Source organism: Clytia hemisphaerica, unplaced genomic scaffold (assembly GCF_902728285.1).
Source record: "Clytia hemisphaerica strain Z4C2 unplaced genomic scaffold, Clytia hemisphaerica genome assembly, whole genome shotgun sequence".
Classification (NCBI taxonomy): Eukaryota; Metazoa; Cnidaria; class Hydrozoa; order Leptothecata; family Clytiidae; genus Clytia; species Clytia hemisphaerica.
In genome coordinates this window covers 3,518,994-3,545,380 of record NW_027103286.1, presented here as the reverse complement: position 1 = coordinate 3,545,380, position 26,387 = coordinate 3,518,994, and the positions used below count along the sequence as shown (strand labels likewise).

At 34.8% G+C, this 26,387-nt stretch overlaps 2 protein-coding genes across 2 annotated transcripts; one reads left to right on the top strand and one right to left on the bottom strand.

Annotated features, from left to right (window-relative positions):
• Positions 1–257: 257 nt before the first annotated feature.
• Positions 258–25,757, bottom strand: LOC136807693 (DNA mismatch repair protein Msh2-like). Its single transcript, XM_067064297.1, has 25 exons — positions 25,667–25,757; positions 25,517–25,563; positions 25,292–25,327; positions 24,729–24,816; positions 24,310–24,563; positions 24,066–24,152; positions 23,183–23,300; positions 21,820–21,903; positions 21,604–21,662; positions 21,095–21,215; positions 20,838–20,951; positions 20,549–20,610; positions 19,422–19,496; positions 18,972–19,088; positions 18,386–18,646; positions 18,050–18,221; positions 17,365–17,428; positions 17,186–17,247; positions 16,259–16,354; positions 8,521–8,585; positions 5,081–5,248; positions 4,416–4,507; positions 3,778–4,064; positions 3,397–3,455; positions 258–718 (listed from the first exon to the last, which is right to left on the bottom strand). The coding sequence occupies exons 1-25, from the start codon at positions 25,695–25,697 to the stop codon at positions 554–556; spliced, it is 2,784 nt and encodes a 927-aa protein (XP_066920398.1). The 5' UTR covers positions 25,698–25,757; the 3' UTR covers positions 258–553.
• On the top strand, positions 9,983–16,120 carry LOC136807685 (uncharacterized). Its single transcript, XM_067064286.1, has 5 exons — positions 9,983–10,067; positions 10,355–11,705; positions 12,187–12,304; positions 12,561–14,746; positions 15,225–16,120. Exons 2-5 carry the CDS (start codon positions 10,480–10,482, stop codon positions 15,706–15,708), a joined length of 4,014 nt encoding a protein of 1,337 aa, XP_066920387.1. The 5' UTR covers positions 9,983–10,067; positions 10,355–10,479; the 3' UTR covers positions 15,709–16,120.
• Positions 25,758–26,387: the final 630 nt, after the last annotated feature.

The window sequence follows — 26,387 nt, the reverse complement described above, 5'->3', positions numbered from 1 at the left end:
CTTACATGGTCAGAGAGTACAGAGGCACTTTACAATTTCTACAAGTTTTTAATATATAATATCCATTGATTATCTTTCCAACAAGATAATATTTTGATGTATCATGACTGGGACGGCGACCGGAAATGTCAAACAAGGATCTGCAAAAACTTGGGACGTCATAAGACAAGGAGCCGAAATGACCCCCAAATAGCCTAAAAGATTTCAACCCAAAAGATTTTAAATCCTTAGTGAGCTTGGACAATCTCCAGTTTTTTCGGATGTTTTAGAAAAAGAACATTTCTTTCATTTTTACTTTGTCTTTGTAGGTTTGGTATGAATATTTACAAAAGAGAAACAAAACTAATTTATACCCAAAAAGATACGGAAAGCAGTACTATGCCAAACAAAACATCTTCGGACTGCTAGTTGAGTCCTGATTTTTTACAAAATACCTAAATATCAATATACAGTGTTAAAAATGTTATCAAAAGTATAAGAAAATATGGTTCTAAGTGTTAGTTCTATAGTTTGTTTTTATTTTTGAATGTCCGAACTTTATGCTTCGTTTTTTCTATTGTTCATGTTTGTTGATGATCTGCTCAATATACTTGTTCCCAGATTGTTTGAGATTCAATAACTCATTCTGAATGTGATTGGCAAGATCATCATCAGACAACCCTTCTTTATCCTTCTCTCTCAATTTTACCAAGAAATCATGGACAAGCTTCTCTCCCTCCTATAAAATATAAGAGAGTTTGTGTAAGCTGATATCTTATGCAGCGGAGACAGATGGTTTCTTGATTTGTCTATATCATTACCGAAAACGACAAATCAGTATTTATAATATCCTCGATTTTATGATTAAAATCACAAATCATTTTAAATCGTTTGGGCTACTCCTCCGTTCTCAAAAGAGTAGATACAAAAACTTGGTATAATGATCACATGTTTGGTCTTTTGGTTTGCCAAAGAAGACGCTTAAACCAGTGGCGGCCTGGCAGGGGGTGCAGGGTGTGCAGTGCACCACCCAGAAAGACCTGAGAGGGGCGCCAAAAAAGCTTTTCAAGGGGGCGCCTGGCCAAAATTCTTTTTGATGTTTAGTTGGGCGATTTTGCGTCCTTTGACATGTTTTAAGCGCCTTCTATAAGTGCAATGTAAATTTTTTTCGCCTGCGGCGTTTCGTTTTATTTTACGATTTTTTTTCAAAACTACTATCAACATTGAATTGCGAAAAGTCAAAGCAAGAGAAGTGTTGTGTATCCACCAGGGGTTAAAGAGGATGCTCACCCCCAAAATGAGAGATTGATCGAAACTGCTCGCTGTGGTTTTTGTGGTCTTATACGAACTAACTTTCTCCTTTTTAGAATATCTTATAAGCTGTTTGACCTTTCTTACACCAAATTTTTTTGCCTGCGGCGCCACAATTACAAACAACCCTTATTCTTGCCTCTTTCAGCCATTGATCTTTAATGGAGAGTAAAGTAAGACCAGGAAATAACAAGGAAATAGATATCAAATTATCATTACCACTTACACCACCTTCGTATAAATAACAGTTTGTTAACTCAGGGATTCCGGGCATTACTTTCGACCAGTCACTGCTCTTACAGTTTGATAGTTTCGCTTAATGGTATAGGGCGCAAATAAGGACAAAAATACCAGGGGCGCCAATTTCATAGTTTGCACCACCAAGACAATTAAGCCAGGCCGCTACTGCCTTAAACGTGATATAAACATTTTCTTAAAAAAAAACAACGCGGATGAAGATAAAATTGGGCCTGGTCTATGGTGGCCCATAAGTGCCAAGTAATTTTTTATTGAAAAACTCAGAAAAATATTTTTTTTATAAATGAAAATAACTTTCATTTTACAATTTAAATTAACTTTCATTTCAAAATCAATGTAAAAGTAATTTCGTTTTCAAAATGACTTTAAAAACAACTTAAAATACGACCCAGCAAGGCCACACAAATGTTTTAAATTTTGTTTTAATTCTCATTTACTTTTCGATATCATTTTAAAAAGCATTTTGTTTTTTTATTTTTAAAATCACTTTTCTCACGTAGCCCATCAGTGCCAAAGACAGCTTTGTCTCCAGACCCCTACAGGCTTAAAAGATTGAAGTTACTATGGTTACTTATTGGTTTGTTTACAGTTCACGGCCCATCAAGGCCAAAACAACTTAGTGCTTAGACCCCAAACATATTTACAAATGTGTAGGAGAGTATAAAATGATATCCTTTACCCCAGTGTTCTATGGTACCATAAATGAGAGATTTTTTCTCCGTCACAGTGCTTTTCCTTTCTATTGTTCTTTGTTTGGCTGGTGGGTTGTATTGTCTTGAAAAATTTACTTCTTTTTGCAGACAAAATTATTCATCAAACAATGGGGAACATGAAGAGCCTTTGTTTTGATGTGTAAATAAAGAGTCGAATTTTTTCTTAATATGCAGCATGCGAGCATGAAAGGAAAAATGTTGAGAAGAGAGGAAATACACTTTTTTTAATATAAGAACAATTCAAGAACAGTGGAGAGGCTGAAGTTAGAGAGTTATAGCAAAAAGAATCCCTGGTTGCCCTGGTTTCTAAAATCCTCTAAATAATAAAGTCCCTAGCCAAAACTTGTTTTTTACGTTGGAAAAAATAAGAACAAAATAAGAACAATTCAAGGCTCAAAGTGCCAAAAAATTAAGAACAGCCGAGCCTCAGCAAAAATTTACTGGTTCTTATAAAAAAAGAGTGTAATAAGAGGGAAGTTTTATTTACTTCTAACCCCTTTCATGTTGCCGCCATATGCTTTAATATTTTTGGCTCCCCAATGTGACCCCCCCCTAAAACAAACAACTGGTTCGTTCTATTATCAAAAGAAAAGTTATCTGTTGAAATTTACTCATTTCTATGAGTGGCCTCAATGGGCTGTCATATCAATTCATTTTAAAAAAATTAAAATTGATTTTAAAATGACATGGCCTCGATGGGCTGAGTTGGAAATCGTTTTTGAAAACAAACCCGTTTTTAATTTGAAACGAAAATAGAAAGTAAATCAATTTTGAAATCAAAATTTAGTTCAAAACTTAAATTAAAAGCTATTGCAAAAATGAATGTGAAAAGTAAATTGTTTTGAATTTTTTTATAGAAATGTCAAAACAATTTAACTTGGCCCTCATGGGCCACCATACTGGTCTCCTTTATATAGTTATCGGAACGAGATGGATTTTTTACAAGATCTTACTTGTTTTGGTTGGTCGCTAACCAATAATAAAACAATTTTGTTACTTTTTCTGAAGAACGCGTAATTTTTATTACTTCAAATGACCAATTATTAAAGAATCTTATAAAAACTCCATCTCATCTGCAGTTATCAAAAGTAACTGAATGGGAGACATTGAATCATTAATGAAGAAATGATGTAACCTTTTTGTCAAGTCTTCTTTTCTTTGCTTCTACTTCACTTTTCTCAGTTCTCACAAAACCTAAAATGGGAAATAAAAATTGCCTTTCACTGAAACGTTTCTTACTTTGACACTTGATAAGTCGTATATTACGACTTTTGGCCAAAGCCCGAGAAAAGAAGGACAGAATGAGACACAAATCCGCGAAAATCGATCCATGCTCAATTTTATGCCTTATCTGATCTCGTGGCATTATCAAAAATAAAATGTTTCACACTCATACGCCACATGGGGATTGTTTGTTAGGATCAAATGGCGACAATTGTCAGTATACGTGAAGTTGATTTGACGTCTTCCGAACCTAAACTAGAACCCAACCTCCTTACATGAAGTGTATTCGTACCTTCGCTATTCGTTTCTTCATCTTGATGGAAATCTTCCAATTCTTTCGATTTCCTCTTCGCATATTCAATAACATGTTTAGGAAAATTCACCATTTCTGCAACGTGTATACCAAAACTCTGGTCACACACACCAGGTTTTACTTTATACAAAAGTGTCAACTGTTTGTTTGTTGTGAGTGCAGACACGTGATAGTTTGCAACGACGGCAACGTCATCACTTAACGACGTCAATTCGTGAAAATGTGTCGCGAATAAGGCGAAAGCGTGGATTTCTGTAGCAATGAACCTAAATTGAGATTCGAGATTTAAAGACCATGTATCAAATCACCCTTACGATATGGAACCCGGGAAAATGTAACGCAAGGAAAAATAATTATATCATCGACCTTGAGGTCTCTGTAAAAGGATAACGCCTGCATTAAAACGGCAATAAGTGATCTCGAAACAGGACTGCGAAACTATCTGAGATTCTGAATACACAGATGACCAGATGAATACTAGTTTGTTTAAGCAGGATCAATTCGAGTTGCTAGAAGTTGATTTGGTCTCTACTTTAAAAACTTAATCGAAGATTCAAACCTATTTCTACACCTTATCAAACTTCTTTCGAAATGAAGCATTTTATTGAACCACTTACTCAGAGATGGCCCATGCCAGTCCGAAACCGTCGTAAGTTGATGTTCCTCGGCCCAGTTCATCAATGATCACAAGAGAATCTTTTGTGGCGCTCTTAAAAAAATAAAAACAAAAGTAAACCTAAAGATCTTGGTGAAAGAAAAGGTAACTTTTCCAACTCAATGCACGTTTTTTTTTTTTAAGAAACACACTTTTAAGAAACATGAGGCTCAGAATGCCTAAAAACTAAGAAACATCTAAGAAACATGCTGAGGCTGAGAATGAGAAAATAACATTTTTTAATTCGGTTTTTCTTAAGAACCTTCCAATCCAGCCTTCCATGAGGCTGATTATGTCAAAAAGTTTAGAAACATGTAAGAAACATTTCCCTCAAAAGGCCGATTTCTTAAGAAACATTGAGGTTGCTTGGGAAAACTAGTTTCTTAAAAAAAAAAAACGTGTAGTCATAATTTTCAAATTATTTCATAAAAATTCATCTGATACAGGACGATTCACACTAATATTAATTTCTGGTAGCTATCTTGAAAAACAAATGCAACGACTTCTTTCAATCCTTTTCAAGTAGAAATATAAAACTTAGTCGATCCTCTGTTCTATTCTACAGTGCCTTACTTCGAAAAGACAATGTGCGGAAAGTCGGCCAATCAATAGGTATTAATTAGATACCTTCAAGATGGTTTTAGTTTCCAACATTTCGGAAAGAAAAGTGGATACACCTTTCAGTTGACTGTCAGCAGCACCCACTCTCGCCAAGATCCGATCCGTTATGGTGATCTCAGCTGATGTACAAGGAACAAAACATCCAATCTGTGCCATTAATGTCGTTAAGGCAACCTATGATAAAAATGAGGTAAGTATTACGAATACTGTTTGTTACTTCTATTGGATATATACCGAATTTATCTAGGGGTAGGGGTAAATCAACATTTTTTAGGGGCTATCTTCAAATCATGCTGTGCTAGAGTTTTTTTGATGTGTTTCTACCCAAATAACAATAATCTGAAAAAAATTTTCAATTTCATGTATTTTTCAGGAATTGCCGGACCAAAAACTGCCGATTTTGGTCCCAAAACCCCCAAAATGGCAATTTTCGTCATTTTACTGATATTTCTCCTTGTTTATGATCCTACATGAAGCCATTTAGTATTCAAAGTTGTTTGAGTATAATTTAGAAGTACTTAAGATATAATTTAGGTGCTTTCAACACCTTATTGGACCAAAAATTAGGCAAATTTGGGCCAAAAACTCAAAAAAAGGTAATTTTTTGTCAATTTTGTTATGTAAAAGTTGCTTAAATCCACGTTATAGGCCTGAAAACTGCCACTCATTTCAAGGAAATCATTAATGCATCACAAGGAGTCAAGACCAGGGGCCTCTGGGTATAGAATGGGCTTTTTTTATTTATTTCTTTAGGAAGAACACTCAAGCTTACTCAAAACATTGTGTTTTAGAATGAAATACAATTCCATAATGGCAGACTTTGGCAAATTTCTGACCCAAACCATTTTGGTTTTCCCAGAGTATTTTCAGAATACTTTCAACACCGAAAGATTTTAGGACCCTATTTGAAGCCACTTTTGAGATTTTAGCCTGAGAAAATCAGAGTTTAGCTCTAAATATTGCGTTTTAGTGGGAAATGCAATTCCATAATGGCGGACTTTGGCAACTTTCTAACCCAAACCATTTTGGTTCTCCCAGAGTATATCCAGAATACTTTCAACACCAAAAGATTTCAGGACACCATTTGAAACCATTTTTGAGATTTTAGCCTGAGAAAATCAGCCTTTAAACTCTAAATATCGCGTTTTAGTTGGAAATGCAATGCCATAATGGCAGACTAGGGCAAATTTCTGACCCAAACCATTTTGATTCTTCCAGAGTATTTTCAGAATACTTCCAAGAGCCAAAGATTTCAGGACATCATTTGAAATCATTTTTGAGATTTTAGCCCAAGAAAACCAAGTTTTAGCTTGAAATATTGGCATTTAGCATGAAAACTCAATTTCTAGGGCACCATTATGGATTTATAGGAAATTTTTGAAAACTCAAGATTGATTTTTCCTGGAGCTTTCTCTGAAGTGTTTCATTGCTGAAAATTTCAAGTGTGTACCTTAAAAAGTTTAAAAGTTGTGGGTCCTCAAAAATGCTGCTTTCGTGCATTTTGCTACCCAGAATCGGAGAAAATCAGCCTTTTTAGCCTGAAATTGAAACATTGAGCGATCTCGCTGGGGTTCTTTTGTCTTTTTGTGTTGAATATTAGTACAAGACACCATTTAGAAACCATTTTGACCCTTTTCTGGCCTTTTATTAGTCTTAAAATGGGCAAAAAAATGCCATTTTTACTCATTTTTCGCTTTAGTGCGAATCAAAGACCCCCTGGGGAATGCTGGATTTTTTACCTAGGAGGTTAAAAATTGCGCAAAATGTCTTACAATAGATTAAAATTTTCACAAAAAAATACTACACTTTGAATTTTTTGACTTTGCCATTTGACGATCTACCCTAATAGAAGGTGATTGGGATATGGCTGCAGATTCCAGAAAGAGACTTTTTCATTTGATGAACAGCAAAACAGTATTGTTTGCGTTTGATCAACACACTTCATTGTGATGGACTCAATCAGAATTATTATAGATTAATATATATTAAATCTTAATAATTTTTAGCAAAATGAATCAAAAATTCGTTTGAAAATATTTAAATCGCCATCAGATTTGAACTTTATATTTTACATTTTTATAGAAAATACAGTTGATTTTCTTGTTTATTTAGCTTAATTAAGCCTCTAAAGCCCATTCTATACCCAGAGGCACCTAATCTTGACTCCCTGTGATGCATCAATTATTTCTTTGAAACGAATGGCAAGTTTTAGGCCTATAACGTGCATTTAAAGCAACTTTTACATGACAAAATTGATAAAAAATTACCTTTTTTTGAGTTTTTGGCCCAAATTTGCCTAATTTTTGGTCCCAACAAGTGTTGAAAGCACCTAAATTATATCTTAAGTACTTCTAAATTATATTCAAACAACTTTGAATACTAATTGGCTTCATGTGGGATCATAAACAAGGATAAATACCAGTAAAATGACGAAAATTGCTATTTTGGGGGTTTTGGGACCAAAATCAGCAGTTTTTGGTCCGGCAATTCCTGAAAAATGCATGAAATTGAAAATTTTTTTCAGATTATTGTTATTTGGGTAGAAACACATCAAAAAAACTCTAGCACAGCATGATTTGAAGATAGCCCCATTTTACCCCCACCCCTAATTTATCGCTCTAAATCTGCAAATATTATTCCAGACTTGGACCGCAATTGACTGTGTTCGAAACCCAGGAAAGCATCCAACCTCGTTCCATGTGCATTATCAGATTTTCGATGCTTACTGATAGCGCTAGAATACCCTGGTGTCAGTCAGTAACGTATATAAAGCCTGGGATACGCGGGGACGAGGTTGGAAAGCATGGTGATTTTCTATTGGTTTGAAATGCTGTTATTCTCAGAATTGGCCAATAAAAAAGCTTCCTTTTGTTTCGAAAGGTAGGTAAGCTTTGCATGGGTTTATTTCCTTCCTCCACACTGGATGAAAAATCCTTACTAAGCTGATAGCCTATTTAGTCACTTTTGCCTTGAGAAGTAGACAATCAGTAATGATTTTTCATTCAGTATGGAAGAAGTTAGTTTCAAATTGTATTCCCGACTTTAAAAGCCGGGGTAGTACATTAGACCAAAGCTAAAAGTTGAGAGAGGAAATTGTGACAAGAGCAAAGCAAGAGATGATTGTTTGATTGCACTATCATAGGAGGACTCCAGGGTTCAGGTACCCCCAAAATATTCAGGTACCTCCAAAACTTTTAGAATTCTAAAATTACCCCCCCCCACTCAACTTTGAGTTACCCCCTTTTTTACAAAAACAACAGCCCCCGCCCCCATTAATGAAAATGCAGGTACCCCTAAACATATCAGGTACCCCCTAAATTTAAGAATACTTCCAGGTAACTGTTTTTTTTTTAATTTCTGGGGGTGGACCCTATGACTATTAATCTCCCACGTCCTAAAATCTTGGAAAACATTCTTTCTTCTGGAAAGGAAGTTGGAGTCATTACCTGTCGGATGAAAGTAGATTTGCCGCCCATATTTGGTCCAGTGATAATCAAAAGTTCTTGTTCATCTGAAATTAGATAACAAGTTCTAAGAATTACTTTAAGCGTTTGAAGAGAACTTAAATGTAAATTTAGTATACTGTTTGTGAAACTTTTTTTTAAGTACTAACATGCTAGTTCATAAGATTCAGAGGGCGGATAAGTTAAGTGTGCAACGACAGTCGAAGGTGACCCGAAGGCTCCCTTTTCTTGAGCTGTCTACACGACCACTCTTTTCCCTGGATCTTTCCACTTGACCCTTCTCTTTAATTGTTGAACATCAAGCAGAGAAGCATTAAGTACCATTTGAAATTTTTGATACGGACCCACAACCTTCTGGCTGAAGTAATGAGAGAGCAATGATCTTCGTACCATTCCAAAGAGAATTTTTTTTACAAAAAAAATTACGGACCTCAGATTACTCTAAATTCATGATCGAGCCATTTAGTTAGAACCAGACCTCCATTTTGAGGGTATGATTTATATTTCATTAGACTGGTATACATAATCAATTTTCATTTTCATTTCGTGTTGTTTATCTGTTTCTCTCTTATCATTGGTTAGAGAATCTTTCTTGTTTATTTTATTCAAGGTTTTATTTCTAAAAGTTACGCGTTAAAAATTCTTTTTGATTGGAGCGAAGCCTAAAGGGTAAACAAAAACGAGACAAGGATAGAAAGACCATTGCGTCTCAAAATCAAAACTTCATAAAGTATTATTAATAGAGCCTTAATTTAGCCTTAACATTGATGGGTCCTTCTTTATTAAATGTAATATAAATTAATTTTTACTGAATTTATTTTTTATTTTTGCTTTTGACATTTTATTTAGAATATTCAATCAGTATATTGTCAGACATGCGAAAAAATTTCTTTGTGACTTTTTTTTGTTATTTATTCTTTATTTTTATTTGGGTTCGATTCTTCCTATTTTTCCCTTTTCCTTTTTTTTCTGCAAAATACTGGTCCAAGGAAGAGATAAAAAATAAACGAAAGATAGGAGAGAAACAGAGCAACACCTGCCTATCCTCGAGAAGGAGAAAGAAACATCACATTATCCATAAGAAATATGAAAATTACGAAGGTTTCTTATAAACATACCTTCAATTTGAACCTTTATTTAAAGAGCACTCTAATATAGGTACACTATCTAACTAGTATAATGAAGTTTTGGTTAAAAGTTTCTCGCAAAAGAAATGCACCAGGCTACACATGCCATAACCTTTTCGAAGATTCAATTAAAGTTTGTAGGTAGTTCTTAAACAAAATTTATCAACACACAGAAAAAGTAGAGGGGTGTTTTTTTCCTCGAATCATAGTTGTATATTAATATTCATAACAAAGAATGAGAAAGAAAAGAAGAAAGAAAAATGGGACTAAAAACCAGCTGCCTTGATATATAAGGAGGTTTGACAACTCTACAGCTCATAATAAATGAAAGTTCAAATAAACCAGGGCTGAAAAAATTCCTGCTAAAAAAATACATATGAAGCTGCAAGCTAAGAGTGCAAGGTAAGGGACACCAAGTCGAATGTTAAGTTAAATAAAATGTAGGAAATAAAAAATACAAAACAGAAAATAAAAAAGGGAAATTGAGAAATTTTTCATTTTCTAGTTCAGTTTTTTTTTGGTCTTAGTCTTGTATTGATGTTGTTTTGTTTTTCTTCTCTTACTTTTTTTTCAATTTCGATTTCCCTCGAAAGATTTTATTGAAAAAAATAATAACGCCTAGAAGATTGAAACTTTCCGGTAAAACAACAACAGAGAAGTTTCATCAATATGTTTATTCATTCTTGTAGGTCATCACAACAAAAAAGTGGCATTTGCTGATGGACGCAAAACAATATACTGAAACAATGTTTGGGAATATGAGAATATGACAACAGTTGAAAGGGAATTTAAACACAGCTAAAGCAACATCACAATGACTGGTCTATTGAACAGGAATACCAAGAAAACACTTCCACTTCGTAAATCATCCATTAGGGCTGAAATCAAAGGATTCACAGCTCGTACAACAGCTGTTTTGACATACTACAATGACAACCGAACAGAGATTGAAGGTTTATTTAAACTGCCTTTAGACCACACAGCAACTATAGTGGAATTTGAAGCTATAATTGATGACCATTATATATACACTGATGTCAGGGATCCTAAAGAAACAGTGGAAAAGCAAATCCACCATAGAACTAAGAACCATCAGGATGGTTATTTCAGTATATCCATTGGTAAGATATTACCCATGGTGGTCTTACATGTTCAAGTGACTATCGTATGTGAAATATCAGCATTGATTTTAGGAGATGCACTTCGATACACACTACCTCAAGCATTCTCACCAAAGGTCATTACAGCTGACGAATTCAGAAACTCAAAATCCAATCAAGCTATTTGTACATCGACTCTTGGATATAGTTTTAATATTGAGATCGAAATCGAAGCACCTTGTCTTTTATACGGTGTCCAATCCAATACACATCCCATCCAAGTGGATGCTCCACCCCTGTCTCAAACAGGATCCAAAATTGTGGTTTCCATTCCAGAAGATTTCCAACCAAATAACGAAGTATTTGAACTACTAATGTTTTTATGTCGACCAAGGGAACCATACATAGTTATTGAAGAAGCTAAAAGAATTTCTGATGAAATTGAGGACGAAGATCGGAATCCGATTAATAGTATTATGAATAATCCGATTCTAATGCTAAGTTATTCGCCAGACATACCAACACTCACTAATGACCCTTGTATCACAGCTCAACAATGTGGCGAATTTATTCTAATCATAGATTGCAGTATCACAGAGAACGTTGGTAAAGTTAAAGAATCGTGCATCCTGTTTCTAAAAAGTCTTCCATCGAATTCCTACTTTAATGTTATTTCATGTGGAAACGAGTTTCATTCGCTCTATCCAACAAGTCAAGCATACAAACAAACAGCTTTAGATACAGCAACGTCTTTTGTATTGAATCTCATCTTTGGTGTGGCAAAAACAGGAGCTTTAAAGCAACCTTTGAAATGGGTCTTCGAACAAAAGGCTTTAGACCAGAAACCGAAACAGATTTTTATCTTGACCAAAGGGAAAGATAATGGTGATATCTTATTGGGAACTTGGCACAGGACACGAAACAAAGAAGCCTTGGCAAGGTACCAATTATTTCTTTACTTTCCATTAAGTGTTAATTATATTTGGCTGCTATCGATAATAAGCTTAGCTAAACAATCATTCGCAGCTAAGTCTAAAACAAGCCCGTACTTTAATCTTTATCCATAATTTTTACAATGGCATTTCTAACCATACCGCCATAGGTTTCAGTTCCACTCGAATAGTTGACATTACTAGTCTGTCATTAGACTTTGACCTCAAGATTAGTTTTGTTGAATATTTTGCAGAAATGTTTTGCCCTCTCCCATCGAGTTTCAATAATGCTGTCAGTGTGGTGTCAGTCCAAAATGTGCAAAATCTTTTTCTCAAAACTAGGATAACATAAAGGGAAAATAGGCTATTGGACAGGATTCTAGGATATCCTTTTTCGAAAGATGATATAAAATCAACGAGCTAGATAATTAATAATGAACTTGCAAGGTGTTGCAGAAACTGAACAAAGTTTTCTTTGATTATACACAGATGTTTCATCTTTCACCTGGTGGAGGACGAAGAACAACACCATCATCATTTGGAAAGGTTGGCCACCATCACCAGAGGGAAATATATCACTTCTTTTGATCATCGATTACAGCAACAGGTAACAAAATACAACCATTTTTCTTTGTCTCAAATGTAAGAAACATAGTTGAAAATAGTTGAGTTCGCTAAGTCGAAGAAAATTTAGCCAAAACTTTCATATGATAAGCTTTCTTTCGGACAAAACGGGTGTGGAAGACGTTCCAGTCTTACTTAAAAAGTAATAATAAAAGTAAGTCATGAATTTCGATGTAAATGATTTTTGGCATATTTAGACTGCACTAATAGTTAACAGGTATTTTTCCTCATCGTTGTAGATGGCAAATTGTTTAATGGCAGCCATGCAGCCCGTCATCACTGATGTCAACGTTTCCTGGATTCTACCGGATGCCTATGACGTCATTTACACACCGGAAAAATTGCCATCCGTCTTCCTGGGAGAGCGATTAAACTTGTACGCTATCTTAGCATCAAAAGAATCTGCACCAGGAGAGAAACCATCAGAGTCGGTCAATTCAGTAAAGGAATTTTGGTTCGAAGATACCGATTTATTTCAAGAAGATTTTGAAGTTAAGCAAACGCATCTACCAATAACAAATCGTGATATCTCGCCCTACAGTCCAGCTAAAAGTGAAACAGTCAGTAAGGAAGGCTCCCTGGATTACGACAGTGAAGTTTTCCTCACCGAAGAGGAGGTCCGCCATTTGAGTTCCGAGATACCGTTCCCAAAGAGATCATCTATTGATCGTGTACAGAAATGGAAAGTATCTAAGAACCCAGAAAATCATGATATCGAATCAGATTTTGAAGAAGATTGGCAGCAAAGTAAACAAGAAAAAGAACCTCAACATACAAGCCAACATTCATTGGTACGCAAGAAGAGTAGTAATGATGGCAATGAAAGCGTTGGTAGTTCAAACTCTTATGGCTCCAATCGTAGCTCTAGTTCTCACTTCTATCCGTTCCCAGGGTTCCCGACACGGATGAGCTCCTGCCGAAGTATTGAAGCACGTTCGCCACACGTCCCTAAAATGACCGAAGAACACTTTTCTTTCCAAGAACAAAATAAATTACATTCATCTAAAGTGTCCGGTAGTCAAGTCAATCTGTCCGATTATTCATCGGATCACCATTCTAGCGGACATCATTCAAGTGGCCACCACAGCGGCGGTGGAGGTATTCATAAAGAGTCTAATAATCTTCGACCGATGGCTCGCTTAACCGAAGCTTTATACGCTGAGAAAGCAAACACTCATTTAATAGACGATTCAAATGAGAGTACTATCGAACTGATGCTTGAAAATCTGGTTAATGAAAAGAGACAGAAATTATTACTATGGTTACGTGAGCAAGAAGAAATGACGCAATGTTCATGGCCAATGAATGATTACGAAAAACGTGAATACATGGAGAAACAAGGGTGGAGGGACAGTGGGATTGGGAATCGCTCCTCCTCAGATGCTCATACAAGTGATATTGAAGAGGAGATACAGACAAACAGAAAGAAATATTTCGGCAGCGAAGAAGTGATCTCTCATCAAACCAATGAGGTACCAAAGGAAATTCAACAAACGCAATCACAATCTGTCACAGAAGTGCATTCTACCGCAAGAGAGAAAGAGAAACTCTCTCGTAAAAACTCATCCAACAAACGTGCTGGTAGCGCTACACCAAAATCAAAACCAAAACTTTTACATAAAGTGAGTATCAGCTCGAATAGTTCACAATTTCAAAAACGAAAATCTAAAGCTAAATCTATGTGGAACTCTATCATTGAAAAAGTCCGAAGCGTCGGTGCTATCGTAAGTGAGAAATCAGGAGAAGCGACGTTCAAGAGATCTCCATATGACATCCCTTCTGGTCTGGACGAAGAACAAATTAACCAACATCCAGTACTTGGAAAGCGGTCAAGCGCTCCTCAGCAAGAGCCTATATACGAAACTATCGATGATTTCCAGCCTATTGAAACACATCAGGCCACTAGTAAAACATTATTCGAACGAAAATCTGACGCACCCTACATTCGCCCACGTAGTCAGGGCGGGTATAACAGTCATATCAAAACACGCCCTATAATTGAGAACTCGCGAACAATAAGTACAACTTCAATGTTTGAGATTGGAAAAACTGAAATTGGTGACATTGAAAACCTTCACTTGCTGCCTTCTCAAGCGCTCATCTATTTATCTGGACAGTGCGGTGAGCACGCATTTAAAAGGATCATTCCATTCCAATTAGAGGTCGATGGGGTAGCAACTGGAGGCGAAACAATCACTTCAGATACCACTGTACATCAATTAGCAGCCAAATCAATCATCCATGATCTCGAATTACAAATGGAACAGGATCTAGAAGACCACGGTAAAATCTACATTAAGAATTTGATCAGTGAGGTCAGCAAAGCAGCCAATGTGTTATCCAAGTATACAACGCTGGTCACGATCGATGATAAAAGTGAACACGGAGATGTGCTGAGTTCAATGCAGTTCGATAATCAAAGCAGGTTTGTTCTTTCACTCATAAATATCTTTCCAACAGACCTTTCAACTAGGATTATGTACTACCCTCATTTTGACTAATAGTTAAGTACTTTTTCTTCAATTTTTATTTTGCAGAATATCATTCGCATAATCTTTGAAGAACTCATTTCTCTTACCATCAAAATCTTGTTTGTCTTCATTAAGGTTGTCTTACAAAGGTGATTTTTCATGATAAATCTTTGCAGTACTCATTCTCAAATAAAGAAACCTATTAAGTGCCAATGGCATTATTCGACATGATTGAGCTTAATTTCAAGCTTTTTTTCCTTTTTTCATGACAGTAAATGAAGAAGTAATTTGTACTCGCGACTCGATTCAACTCAACTCGACTTAACCCGACTTTGAAAAGAAGTCGAGGTGAATTTGGAAAAAGCTCTTTCCCTCCAAACTCAAAACCAAATATACAGCAGTAAATTTCTTTAAACTTTGTTCTCTTTATAGCATGAGCAGATATCAGCCGACCGATGGTTGTGTGGTGGTCGGTAGACGGAAGAGCTCTACCCACGATTCCGTCAAAATACCCCTCGACAGTTTCACCAATTATGCAAAGTTGCTATTTCACATGTTCCCTGATGGTAGTTGGAAGCTTAACGAACAGCTAGCTGCAATCCTATCAGTTACCATGGTTAATCTAATCGAAAGTTGCCCCTTCAAAAGTTTACTTCGTAAAGATGAGTTTGAAAGAACTAACTCTATCCATCAGAGTATATGGGCCACGTCATTAGCTCTAGCATGGCTTCAATCAACTTGTGAGAGTTACAAAGAAGAATGGCAGTTGGCCGCAACTAAGAGTCAGTATTGGTTGATTAAACAAGGTCTACCAAAAGGTTTAGCACTGAAAGATTTAACTATAATAGCAGAGAACACCTTAAAGACTTTGAACACGTGGGTACCACAACGTAAAACAAGTGCTTATTGGAATTAAAAGCAACGAAAATAAGAGGCCACAAAGAAAGTTGATAAATATCTTTAAAGATTCCCGCTTTGCTAAAGTCTGGGAATAATTGCTTCATATACGAAAAGATGTTGAAGATGACAAATGTCCTAATTGAAATCACATCAAAGATAATGGAAGGACCATCAAAATACAGTCAACTCTCTCTAATTCGAACTTCTATTATTCGAATCTTTCTCTAATTCGAACTATATGATTGGTCCCCTCAACTGAAAAATATGTTAAAATTACTCACTGTAATTCGATTCTTTCTCTAATTTGAATGAAATTTTTGGTCCCTATAAGATCGAATTAGAGGGAGTCACCTGTAGTTTCAAAAGGCTTCCCAAATAGTTCGGTTTTTGTTGAAACCTTCAATACAAAACAATAAGCGTGTTTATTGGGAAAACAAAGTTTATTTTATATCCGCCGTACGTACAAGAAGTTCTTTAGAAATCATCAATAACCGAAAGGGAGGGGTTTGACAACAGATTTGATCATAAACGTTAAATATCTTGGCAACAAAAGAAATAATACTCACCCTTAGTGAGTGTGACATCATTGGGAATAAATCCTATCCCATCTTGAACTTCTAGACATGGATGACGTGATCCTTTCAGGATAATCTTTCCGGCACCTACGAAAGAAAGAGTAGAGAAAGTTGGCGACGAAAATAGCCCCTAGTAAAACGCTGAAAAATTGATGATGAAACATTGCTGATGGTAGAATGTGAAAGCATTACGAGTTTTTTGGATTGACTTTGATACAAGTTATGTTTAAATCGAACGAAGGGTTAAATTCATTTTGCAAATGTGCAAAAAAAAAAAAACAGTTTAATTTGTTCGTTACGAACTTCAAATTTTTTTAACTAAATGAAAATTATAGTTTCATTTTTATTTCAGGAAAGAATAACTGACAATTTTTTTTGCTGTCAGGTGGAAATTTTTTGATACAAAACCTTCTGATCATTTTATTTTTTACTGTAATGATAGATGGAAACTTTTTTTTAGGAATCTTTTAAAATAAATTCTAAATGAAAAATATTGTAAATATATTATGACGAAAGAAAGGAAATAAAAATAATAATGATGAGCTTTTGTTTGACATTTGATGTCAGTTTAGTTCTTCTTTAATATAGTTTGAAACTCTGAGGGAATCTCTCATTTTTGACGGCCTCAAAACCACGAGGTTTTATATTTTAATTAAGATTACAGTTCATGATTATGTGAGTTTGACTTTCGTTCCAATACAGTTGTTCTGTATACCGCTGTATCACGATTCAAGAAAGTCTGGAAAGTAGTCATTTTTGCAATCTTAACTTTCTGTTAAGAAATGAAGACATTGAGTAAATCGAGTAAAATTGAGGCGAAGATTTTATTTGGGACTGAAAGTCAAATTTTCAAGTTACAGATTACTTTGCCCTTCATAATTAGGTCAAAACAAAATGAAAAGAGGAAATAATTCAAACCCTTCTCATAAAGAGTTGGCCGCACATATTGTGTGGGGGCTTGAGCAGCAACAACTGCAAAACTAGAAATAGAAGAAAATAATATACAGTTCACAAAGTCAATTTAAGCCGATCAAAGGTTTGCTTTAACATTTAAAGTTTACTTTCGAAAATCAGATAGAAAAGAAGAGATGCAATACCTCAAAAGAACGTCAAGATAGGCGATTATACTTGCAAAAGATCTTAGTGGTTCTGCATATCCCCCTGAAATGAAAAATACAAACACGTATTAAAGGTTTCTTGCATTGGAAAGTTACATCGAGCAAGTAGTCTAACTTTTGCTAAAAAATAAGAAGTCGAAAAAAAGACTTATCGATAAATCTAATACTAATGACCAGGGTGTTAGAATTGCAGGGTACTGAGCCCTAGCCTGTGGTGGTGTCTAATTTGGAATCTAAAAAAAGTGGGTGGATATATCACTCATTTCAAGCTGGCACCTTGTACTGAATTTTGGTATTTGGTGGGTATAACGGGTAAAAAAAAACCAAATTTTTAATAATTTTCCAAAAAAGATTCCCGAAAACAATCAGATTCCATTTAACAGAAATATTTTTTTGATTTTCTGATTTCCTAATTTCAAAAAATCGAATCGTCGCAGAAAACTCTCTCCAATCTTTGAGCTCTCCCACATTTTGGTGATATGAAATAGACTACAGGGAATCTTTCCAGGGTGATCCCAAATTTTTCTCCGTAACAGGCTTCTAAAAAAGAGGGCGTGGATTCCTTAAGTCAAATTTTCCTGAAAATCTGGGGTAGTACCCTATGGGTTAGTACCATGCAGCTGTATCTCCCTGTATTGATAGGGGAGGAAGCAGTAAAACTTACAAGCAATGTTCAAAACTTCTTTGGCAAGGGTTGATTGGAGTTCATTATAAAGTGCCTTATGAGACATAAGTTGTTCACTTAAATCTTTCAGTGTTGAATTTGTGAATCGTACACCATCCTTTCGTGTTTCCAGGGTGTAGAATTTATTGTTGTTGCGTAGCTTCTTTTCTTCCTAAAAGAGATTGAGAATACAATAGCTCTTGAGAATAGAGGTACAAAGACCTTATCCATAAGGCATCTAGAGGGGACTCTTAGGACCTTAAGGGACCTTGTTTCCATGTCAACAGTATGTTAGGAAGAAAAGCTTTTGAATGAATTGAATTGAAAAGAACAAACCTTTAGAGTTATTCTGAAGTAATATCCTAGCTGAGAGTTATTGTCTAATTTGATCGTTTTTCCTGCTTCAAGATTCAGTTGTTTGGCCGCTTTCAAAAGGACGCCATCAAACTGTTCAGTGACTTGGTCAATATTTTCTTTACATTCTGCAAGACTTTCATCAAATTCAGCTTTGATAACAAATTCGTTCTGTTCAACTAAATTCATGTCCATGGTCGTTTCAATCATTTCCATATAATTATTAAAGTCGGTTGTAATGTCCTGAATAAAAATAAAAGCGTTTTAGATTAAAACTATGATGAGAGTTTCTAATTCAAATCTATTGAAATTTCAGTTTCTATTTTTTTCAAGAAAAGTAAGCTTTGTCAATTTTGTCAATAATTTATAGTTAAAATTGATTTAGTATCTTAATATGGAAAGTTCTGGTCCTGGTCACCAATGGAAAGCAATGTCATAAAAAAAGCACACTGGTTCAAGACCTTGACACACTATTCTTTACTCGTGCCTTCACAAGAAAACGTTGCCCTTGAAAAGTAACACGAAGAAGGCAAAAATCTTGTTTAAAGAAATAAACAAATATAAATACCTGTAGAGGTTTCATGAAGACCTCTTCGATCATTGTTTTGTGTTCTCCATCATGTTCCTTCAAAATATTGACTATCCCTGGCAACTGTCGAACACCTTGATACACACGTACACAATCCTTAAAGAATAAGGAAATGGTGATATTACAGGTTCTTTTTGCAAATTTTTCTGCTATTAAAGTTGAAACATACGAATACCTTAATAAGGAAATTCAGGTGCACAAATATTTTTTGTTTGGCAGATTACAGGCCCAGTGGAAGCAGGGAGACTGGGGAGACTTAAGCCTCCCCACTTTTGAGCGAATGAGAATGTTTTCTCGAATTCCTAAGCAAATTTTATCTCATTTTGAGCCTTCAGCCTTCCCATTTTTTCAGTTGTTCTGCCGGGCCTGATAAGGTTAAGCCCATAGAATCTTCAAACAGTTAAACAAATATCTTAGAAAGTGAATTACCTGGAGTGTGGCCTTTCTCGAATGAAATCTTTTTGCCAGTCTTGACACATCCGGTAGCTTTTTCAGTGCATTCTCCTACAAAAATAAAAAACAAAATCATAAAATTAAGAAAATGAAATAAATCAAATCATTCCACGTAAAACTTTTGGTATGGTAAATTTCTTTTGTTTTCTCATAATACAGGATGATCACTCAGACCCTAGTAGATTTGAAGCCGACATGTAAGATTTGAGGTTTATAGCTCAGATATATCTTAAAATACGACAGTTTGAAGAAAAAGTACAGTTTTCATAAATGAACAAACCCTTTCTTTTCTGACGTCAAAAAAGAAAATACTATTCATGTGATCGGAGCATAAGAGTGCGTTTATAGAGTGCCCTGAAAGAGTCTATATATTTAAGTAAGTCCAGGAAAAATCAAAATTTTGGGCCAAAAGACCAAATTTTGTACTCTAGCAGAAGTGGGTGGAAACACCTTAACGGCGATTTTTACTGATTATTAACTGATCTGGAAGGAGGTGGGTGTTCAAAGCCAATTCTTGGCCTCACATGCCTTTTGTTAGTAAACCTAGACGTCAGAGAAAAGTAAAAGAGGAATGGAATGAATTTCTTTATTTAATCTTGTACAATGCAATCGATTGGTTCAAAGAGAGGATTGACGTGACGTCGTGAAAAAAATGAATTTCGATGCATTGCAGATGTTACAAGAGGCTCCATGTGAGAAAAACCGTTAAAAAGGACCAAACCTTCTTTAGCTTTTTGATTTGATGTTATGCCTCACTTTCATTCATTTTCCATTCACTTATTGGTTTAAAAACATGTTTAACGGTATTTCACATTTAACTGAAAAACTTGTACTTCTCTATTTTTGACATCAATATAAAATTCCCTGTTCACTTGTGAAACTGGTACTTTTACTTCAAACTTCCGATTCTTCATAAATATAATAGCTATGACATTCAAATTCCACACATAGACTTTAAATTTACTAAGGAAAAAGGGTGTGAAACTTCATAGCGATAAGATGAATAAAAATAAAGTTACGTCAACAAATCTAGGGGTGCGGTTTTTTTTAATCACCCTGTACAAATACAAAAATAAAACAGACAATTAATGTTCATAAATTACCTGTAATTCTTGTAAGAGTTCCATATCATGGAGAATCGCATCTACAATATCCAACCTCTCTTCTGTGATATACAAAACAGAGAAAATAGTAAAAAATTCATTGCTTGTAAATGAAATTTATTTGAACTGATACAAAGTATACTAGTTAAAGGTTTGTTATTGTCTTCTGCCTACAGATCGAAAGGCTGCACCACTGATACATGAATGAATGAATGGATGAATGAATAAATGAATGAAGGAATAGCTATAAATGGAAAGAGAACTACTATTTGACAAGCTAAAAACATACCCATTTTAGCAATATCCAATAATGGTTGCTTTATCCATTGTGCTAATAATCTTTGTCCTTGAGAAGTTCTGCATTGATTCAATAAGCCGTATAAACTAACAGATTTATTTCCTCCTGAAAACAAAAACGGTCAAATTCAAATATACAGATTGGTATAATTTTTTGTCAAAGTTACATTAATTATATTTATTCATTAAAAAACTACATTTCAACAATTTTACTGAGGGTAATTAATGAAGATTGGAAAAACTTCTTACCATCTAAGGAAGTAGGTAGAATGTGTAAAGCTCTCACAGCAGCAGAATCGAGATGCATGTATTGTGTTAGATCAAATTTCTTCAATACCAGTTGACCAAATATTGTCTCATCTGATAGTAACTAAAAGAAAATCAATCAAGATTTATATTCAAAATGGTAGCCTTCGTATTGATTGGTTCAATTTAAAAGTGGCAGGTAAAACAAGAACTTCGAAATTGAATCTAAAAGCGTTCTAAACACCTGGAAAGAAACTGAACGATCCAAAAAATTACCAGTGTTACACCCTTCTGACACACCCAGTATGATTTTTCAGCAAGTGGGGGTAAAAATAAAAGACCAATGCATTTTGGCTTGAGCGTTGCGGAGAAGATTCCAAAGTAAGTTTGTGGTTCAGGCTCAATGGATGTTTATATTATAGGTCTGTCTACTTAAATATATTCTTAGAGAGTTTTTAGAGTATGAAACCTTTATAGATATGCCAGTTTATATAAATATGCATGATTCTCACCTCCAGATACTTGATAAGTGAGGATATGCAACAAACTGCACCTTTCAACTCAAGCTCAGCTGAAAATGATTAACAGGAAATTAAAAAGTCAAACTAGCACCCTTGGTAACAATATTATCATCAATTACAGTATGATGAGAAAAAAAGAAACGTGTATCACTACAACAACTCTCCAAGAATACAAAACATTTTATGTCAATGAAATGCAATTCTTACGCATAGATGCTACAGTTTCGTTATCATTTGATTTCTTGAGAAGTCTGTTCAAATCTTGCAGAATATTTGACGAGTTATAGTCAGCTGAAAATATAAAGGATTGAACAGCTCCAATAAATATAAATCAGCCTTATAGTTAGACTCAACTTTAAATCAAACAAGCTATGTAAAAAATGCATTAAAGGGATTCGAATGGCTCAAAACAAAAAGATACTGTGCTCAGGGAGTCTGCTAAATGACGTGCCCTACGTGCCCTACGTGCCCTACGTGCCCACGTGCCCTCATTTTTTTGACGTCCTTCGTGAGGACAGCGCTAAATTCGAATTTCTCACTGTAAATCTTTTGAGGCAGAAATCAGCCTCACAGCTCGTACCCGTCCTGTATATATCAGATTATAAAGATACAGGACGGGTCTCCTGTCTAAGGTCTATTATAAAAGAAGAGAGAGTTTTCAAGTCCGACACTTTCTAAGTCCAACCGCAAAAAAGTCCGTCAATACTTTTTTATACATCTGCTTGCTACCTACCTTTTTATAACCTATAGCCCTGGTCAAAAAACTTGAAGATCTTATATAAGAGTTTACAAGATTCCGTAAGTTTTTATTTGAAGTTTCTTGTAAGAACTTGGTTAGATCTTGTACGACTTAGATCGGCGTACGACTTTCTAGGTGACTTGAAATACCCAAATATACTGTAGTTCACGAGATTGGAATTTTCTTTTATATCTTATATTTTCTTCTTTTTTGATAGATTTACAGGAAAAGATATTTTTATCTGTGAAAAATATTTTATTTAGGTTAAAAAAGTGTGTTTAATTTATCTTCGAAATCCCACTAAGGGTCATAATTTAATTTCATTCTTTCTCTAAGCTACTAAGGTAGCCTAATTAAAAAAAGACCAGATATGTTCAAGAAAAAAATATTAGGGCATGTCAAATTCAAGGGCACGTCAAAATTCGAGGGCACGTCAAAATTTGAGGGCACGTCAAAATTTGAGGGCACGTCGAAATTCAAGGGCACGTTGAAATTCAAGGGCACGTTGAAATTCGAGGGCACATCGAAATTCAAGGGCACATCAAAATTTGAGGGCACGTTAAAACTTTGGCCATGCGAGCACGTAGGCACGTCATGCACGTAGGACACGAAGGCACGTCAAAAAAAACAAGGGCACGTGGGCACGTAGGGCACGTCATTTAGCAGACTCGTGCTCAGGCCATGGTTTATAAAGGCATCGGTGACCAAAAAAGGCACATTTCTTGTGTTTCCCACTAAAAAGGTTGTTTTTGCCATATCATATCGATTTCAGGAGGGGCAGTATCCAATACCCGGCCACTAAATAGACAAAAAATGGCTTGGTGCTCTTACCTTTGTGAGTTTCAGTTACAAGAATATTGGATCTATCAAGCACTACTTTCAAACAGTTATTTTGGAGATCTTGCTTAGTAACAAGACATTCTTTGGCTCCAACTTGCATCAATAAAACCTGGAAACAAAAGGAAATTGTAATGAAATCAAGTTTTCTTCTTCATATATAGTCTATTGGCAATATCAGAAGCAGCCAACGAGCCCATTTCCCCGAAATATCTGTTTCCCTTTTCCAGGAGAGAGCTTTTTTTGAAAAATGGGGAAACAGATCCGATTTTCTAGGAGAGACCTTTTCCTTAAAACTATCTGTTTCCCCGCTCCAGCTGATGACGTCATCAGAGAGAAACAGATCAATATTTCTAGGAGATGACATAATAAATTGGGAAACAGATATCTGTTTCCAAAAAAGATGATATTGCATTGGAAACAGATTGAACTTTATGGGGGAAACAGATATCAATAACAAAAAGGAAAGGGAAACAGATGAAAATTTCCAGGAGAGGGGAACAGATATCCTATTTGGGAAAACAGATCAAAATTTTAATTCTGAAAATTGTGGAAACAGATCAAATTTTCTAGGAAAGATACTTTGAGATTAAAAATTTAGGTTTTGCGGAGAAACAGATCTTCATTTCTAGGAATAAGATTTTTGAAATATTCAGCCAACAGATCAAATTTTCCAGGAAGGCTATGTCTGGGAAACAGATATTTTAAAAAAGGTCCTCGTTGGATGCTTTAATATGAGAGCAAAATATGCATAAACAATGAGAAATACTGAAATTTGGAATACATTGCGTTGCATTGTGTTTGTTAAGACAAGCAAGGACCTTGTTTTAGTTTTTTTACTGGTACTATTCATATTCCAGAACACAATTTAAATTACCTCAAAGTTAGAGAATTGATCATTGTCACCAAATTCCAAAAGCTGTATAATTCTTTCTGATATGTCAGTAAAAGCACAACAAACAGTCTAGATGAAAAAAAGTTTGCAAAGTTTAGTGATATTATCCGTTTTCAAAAGTTTTTATAATTTAATAAGACATAAAAATTGACCAGGTAGTAAGCTCCAATGGTAAAATATCAGAATCAGACAATTTTACAAATACCAAAATATCAAAACTATTTACCTGATCTCCAGTTTCACTTGTTGTTAATTTCACACTCAAAACAATTGAAGATTCTGACATCACATTATTTTTGAACAAGACATCTTCAAATTGCTGCAAATTGCCAGGAGAAGCTCTGGCTACAAGTTCCCAATTTACATTCTTCCCTTTGCTTCTGTACAACTCAACTCGATACGAGCGGACAAGCAACAGTTCTCGAACAAAGTTTTCAAAATTCATTTTGCTAAGTGTCACTGATAATGTCTTTTTGTTTCCTAATAAGAGAAAAATGAAATCAAAGGTTAATTCAAGAATGGCCAGTTTTGTTAGAGAATATTGGAATCTGATTGAAATCAGATATAGATAAAACACGACTGCTTTGTTATAATAATACATTGTAAGGCTTAAAATGGTCGAGTATGTAATTGAACTGTTTTTACCTTTACCAAATTCTTTGATGACTGAGGTAGTTTTGAAATATTCTTTTGCTGCAAAGGTGGCATCTTCATCGTGGACTGTGAAGAAATCCTGTGAAAAGCAAAAATTCATTTCTTCGAAATGTATGTATCTGATAAATAAAACATTTTTCTCCTACCTGTTAACAAAGTAATGCCATGATGGATAATCATAGCTTTTATATTTAGTTATTCCAATCTTCACACAATTAATATAAAAATATATTGGCAAGCCTTATTGTTTTCATTACAAATTATATTCTTGTATCAACTCTATCTCAATAACTAAAACTGTCACTATACAAAAATCTAATTTTTCTAAGAACTTCATTTACCAAGAATATTTTTCTTATTTTATTAATTGACAAAAAAAAATTCTTTAACGGCCTCAAAAACAACAAACTAGACTAGATTCTTCGAATTTTGCTATATTTTGAGACATAAATTTGAGATGATGATGGAAAATCTTTGAGCATATCAAAGAATAAATTTGATCAAGCAATGATTATATTGGTTTTGAATGTTTCAGTTATTATTTGAGTACTTACACCTCTGTCAAATATTCTGATAGTAGTGCTTGGTTTCTAAAAAAAGAAAAAAGGAACCTTTTGAATGTCTTGAGTATCCAAGTAATTAAATTCCCGAATTAATCCCTTGCGCCAGATTATTCAGTTTTCCCTTTCAACTCAAGACATAATAAAAGAATATTTCAATCAAATCATTAGATGTCTTTGGGATGCTTTGCTTTTATAAAAAATGCTTAATATACTTACATCATCTAGACTGAAAAGGAAGGATTTGAAACTTTCTCCAAGATTTTCTAGAAGAAAAATGAAAAGAAATTTCTGAAGTGATTACCAGTCACCAAAATTAAGAAACCTTATAATAGTAGCTTAAATTTTGTCAGTGGACATTTTTCTTACCTAACACAGTTTGATTCTCTTGATTTGACATTTTCCACTGAAACTCTTTTTTAAATGTTTATGTTGGTTACTTATCTAGACAAAACAACAAAAATACATTTTACTATTTTGAAAGAAAAACCAAAGTAAGATTACCAGAGAACTCTTTCAAATGTAACAGCCAATTCGATTGACTTCAAATATACCAATTTTGCCCTGATCACCAATTATTTTGCATTTGATTGGCAAAAATTTGGCAATTGGGCCCTAACTATTGAAACATAAATGGCAAATAAAAAATATGCGGTGAATCTGTCATTCTGGGCAATTTTGGAACTTACCTTCATACAAAACACTGCTTCCACGAGACCTGTGTTTTTTTTCGCTCTTCAACCACTAATCTTTGGCACTTTTAGCAAAGATTTTGAAAAATATAAGACCTTCCAATGCTAAAAAAACAATACTGATCGGAAATTTGATTGGCCAGAAAAATTGCCCATGCATGTAAACACATCCACGCTCCACAAACACTGACAGAAAACTGCTGACGAAGCATCACAAAATGAAAATCAAAATGGCGACGTAGCAGTAGGATTTTTCCATAAAACTGTGAAATTTTGGATTTGACAAAGCTGGTGAGTGTGGCAAATAAGTTTCTCAATCGAAAGGGCTGAATTAGTCAAGTCTTGATAATAAAAAAATATAAAAGTCGTGGAAATTTCTACTCTTTTGGAAAGAAAGT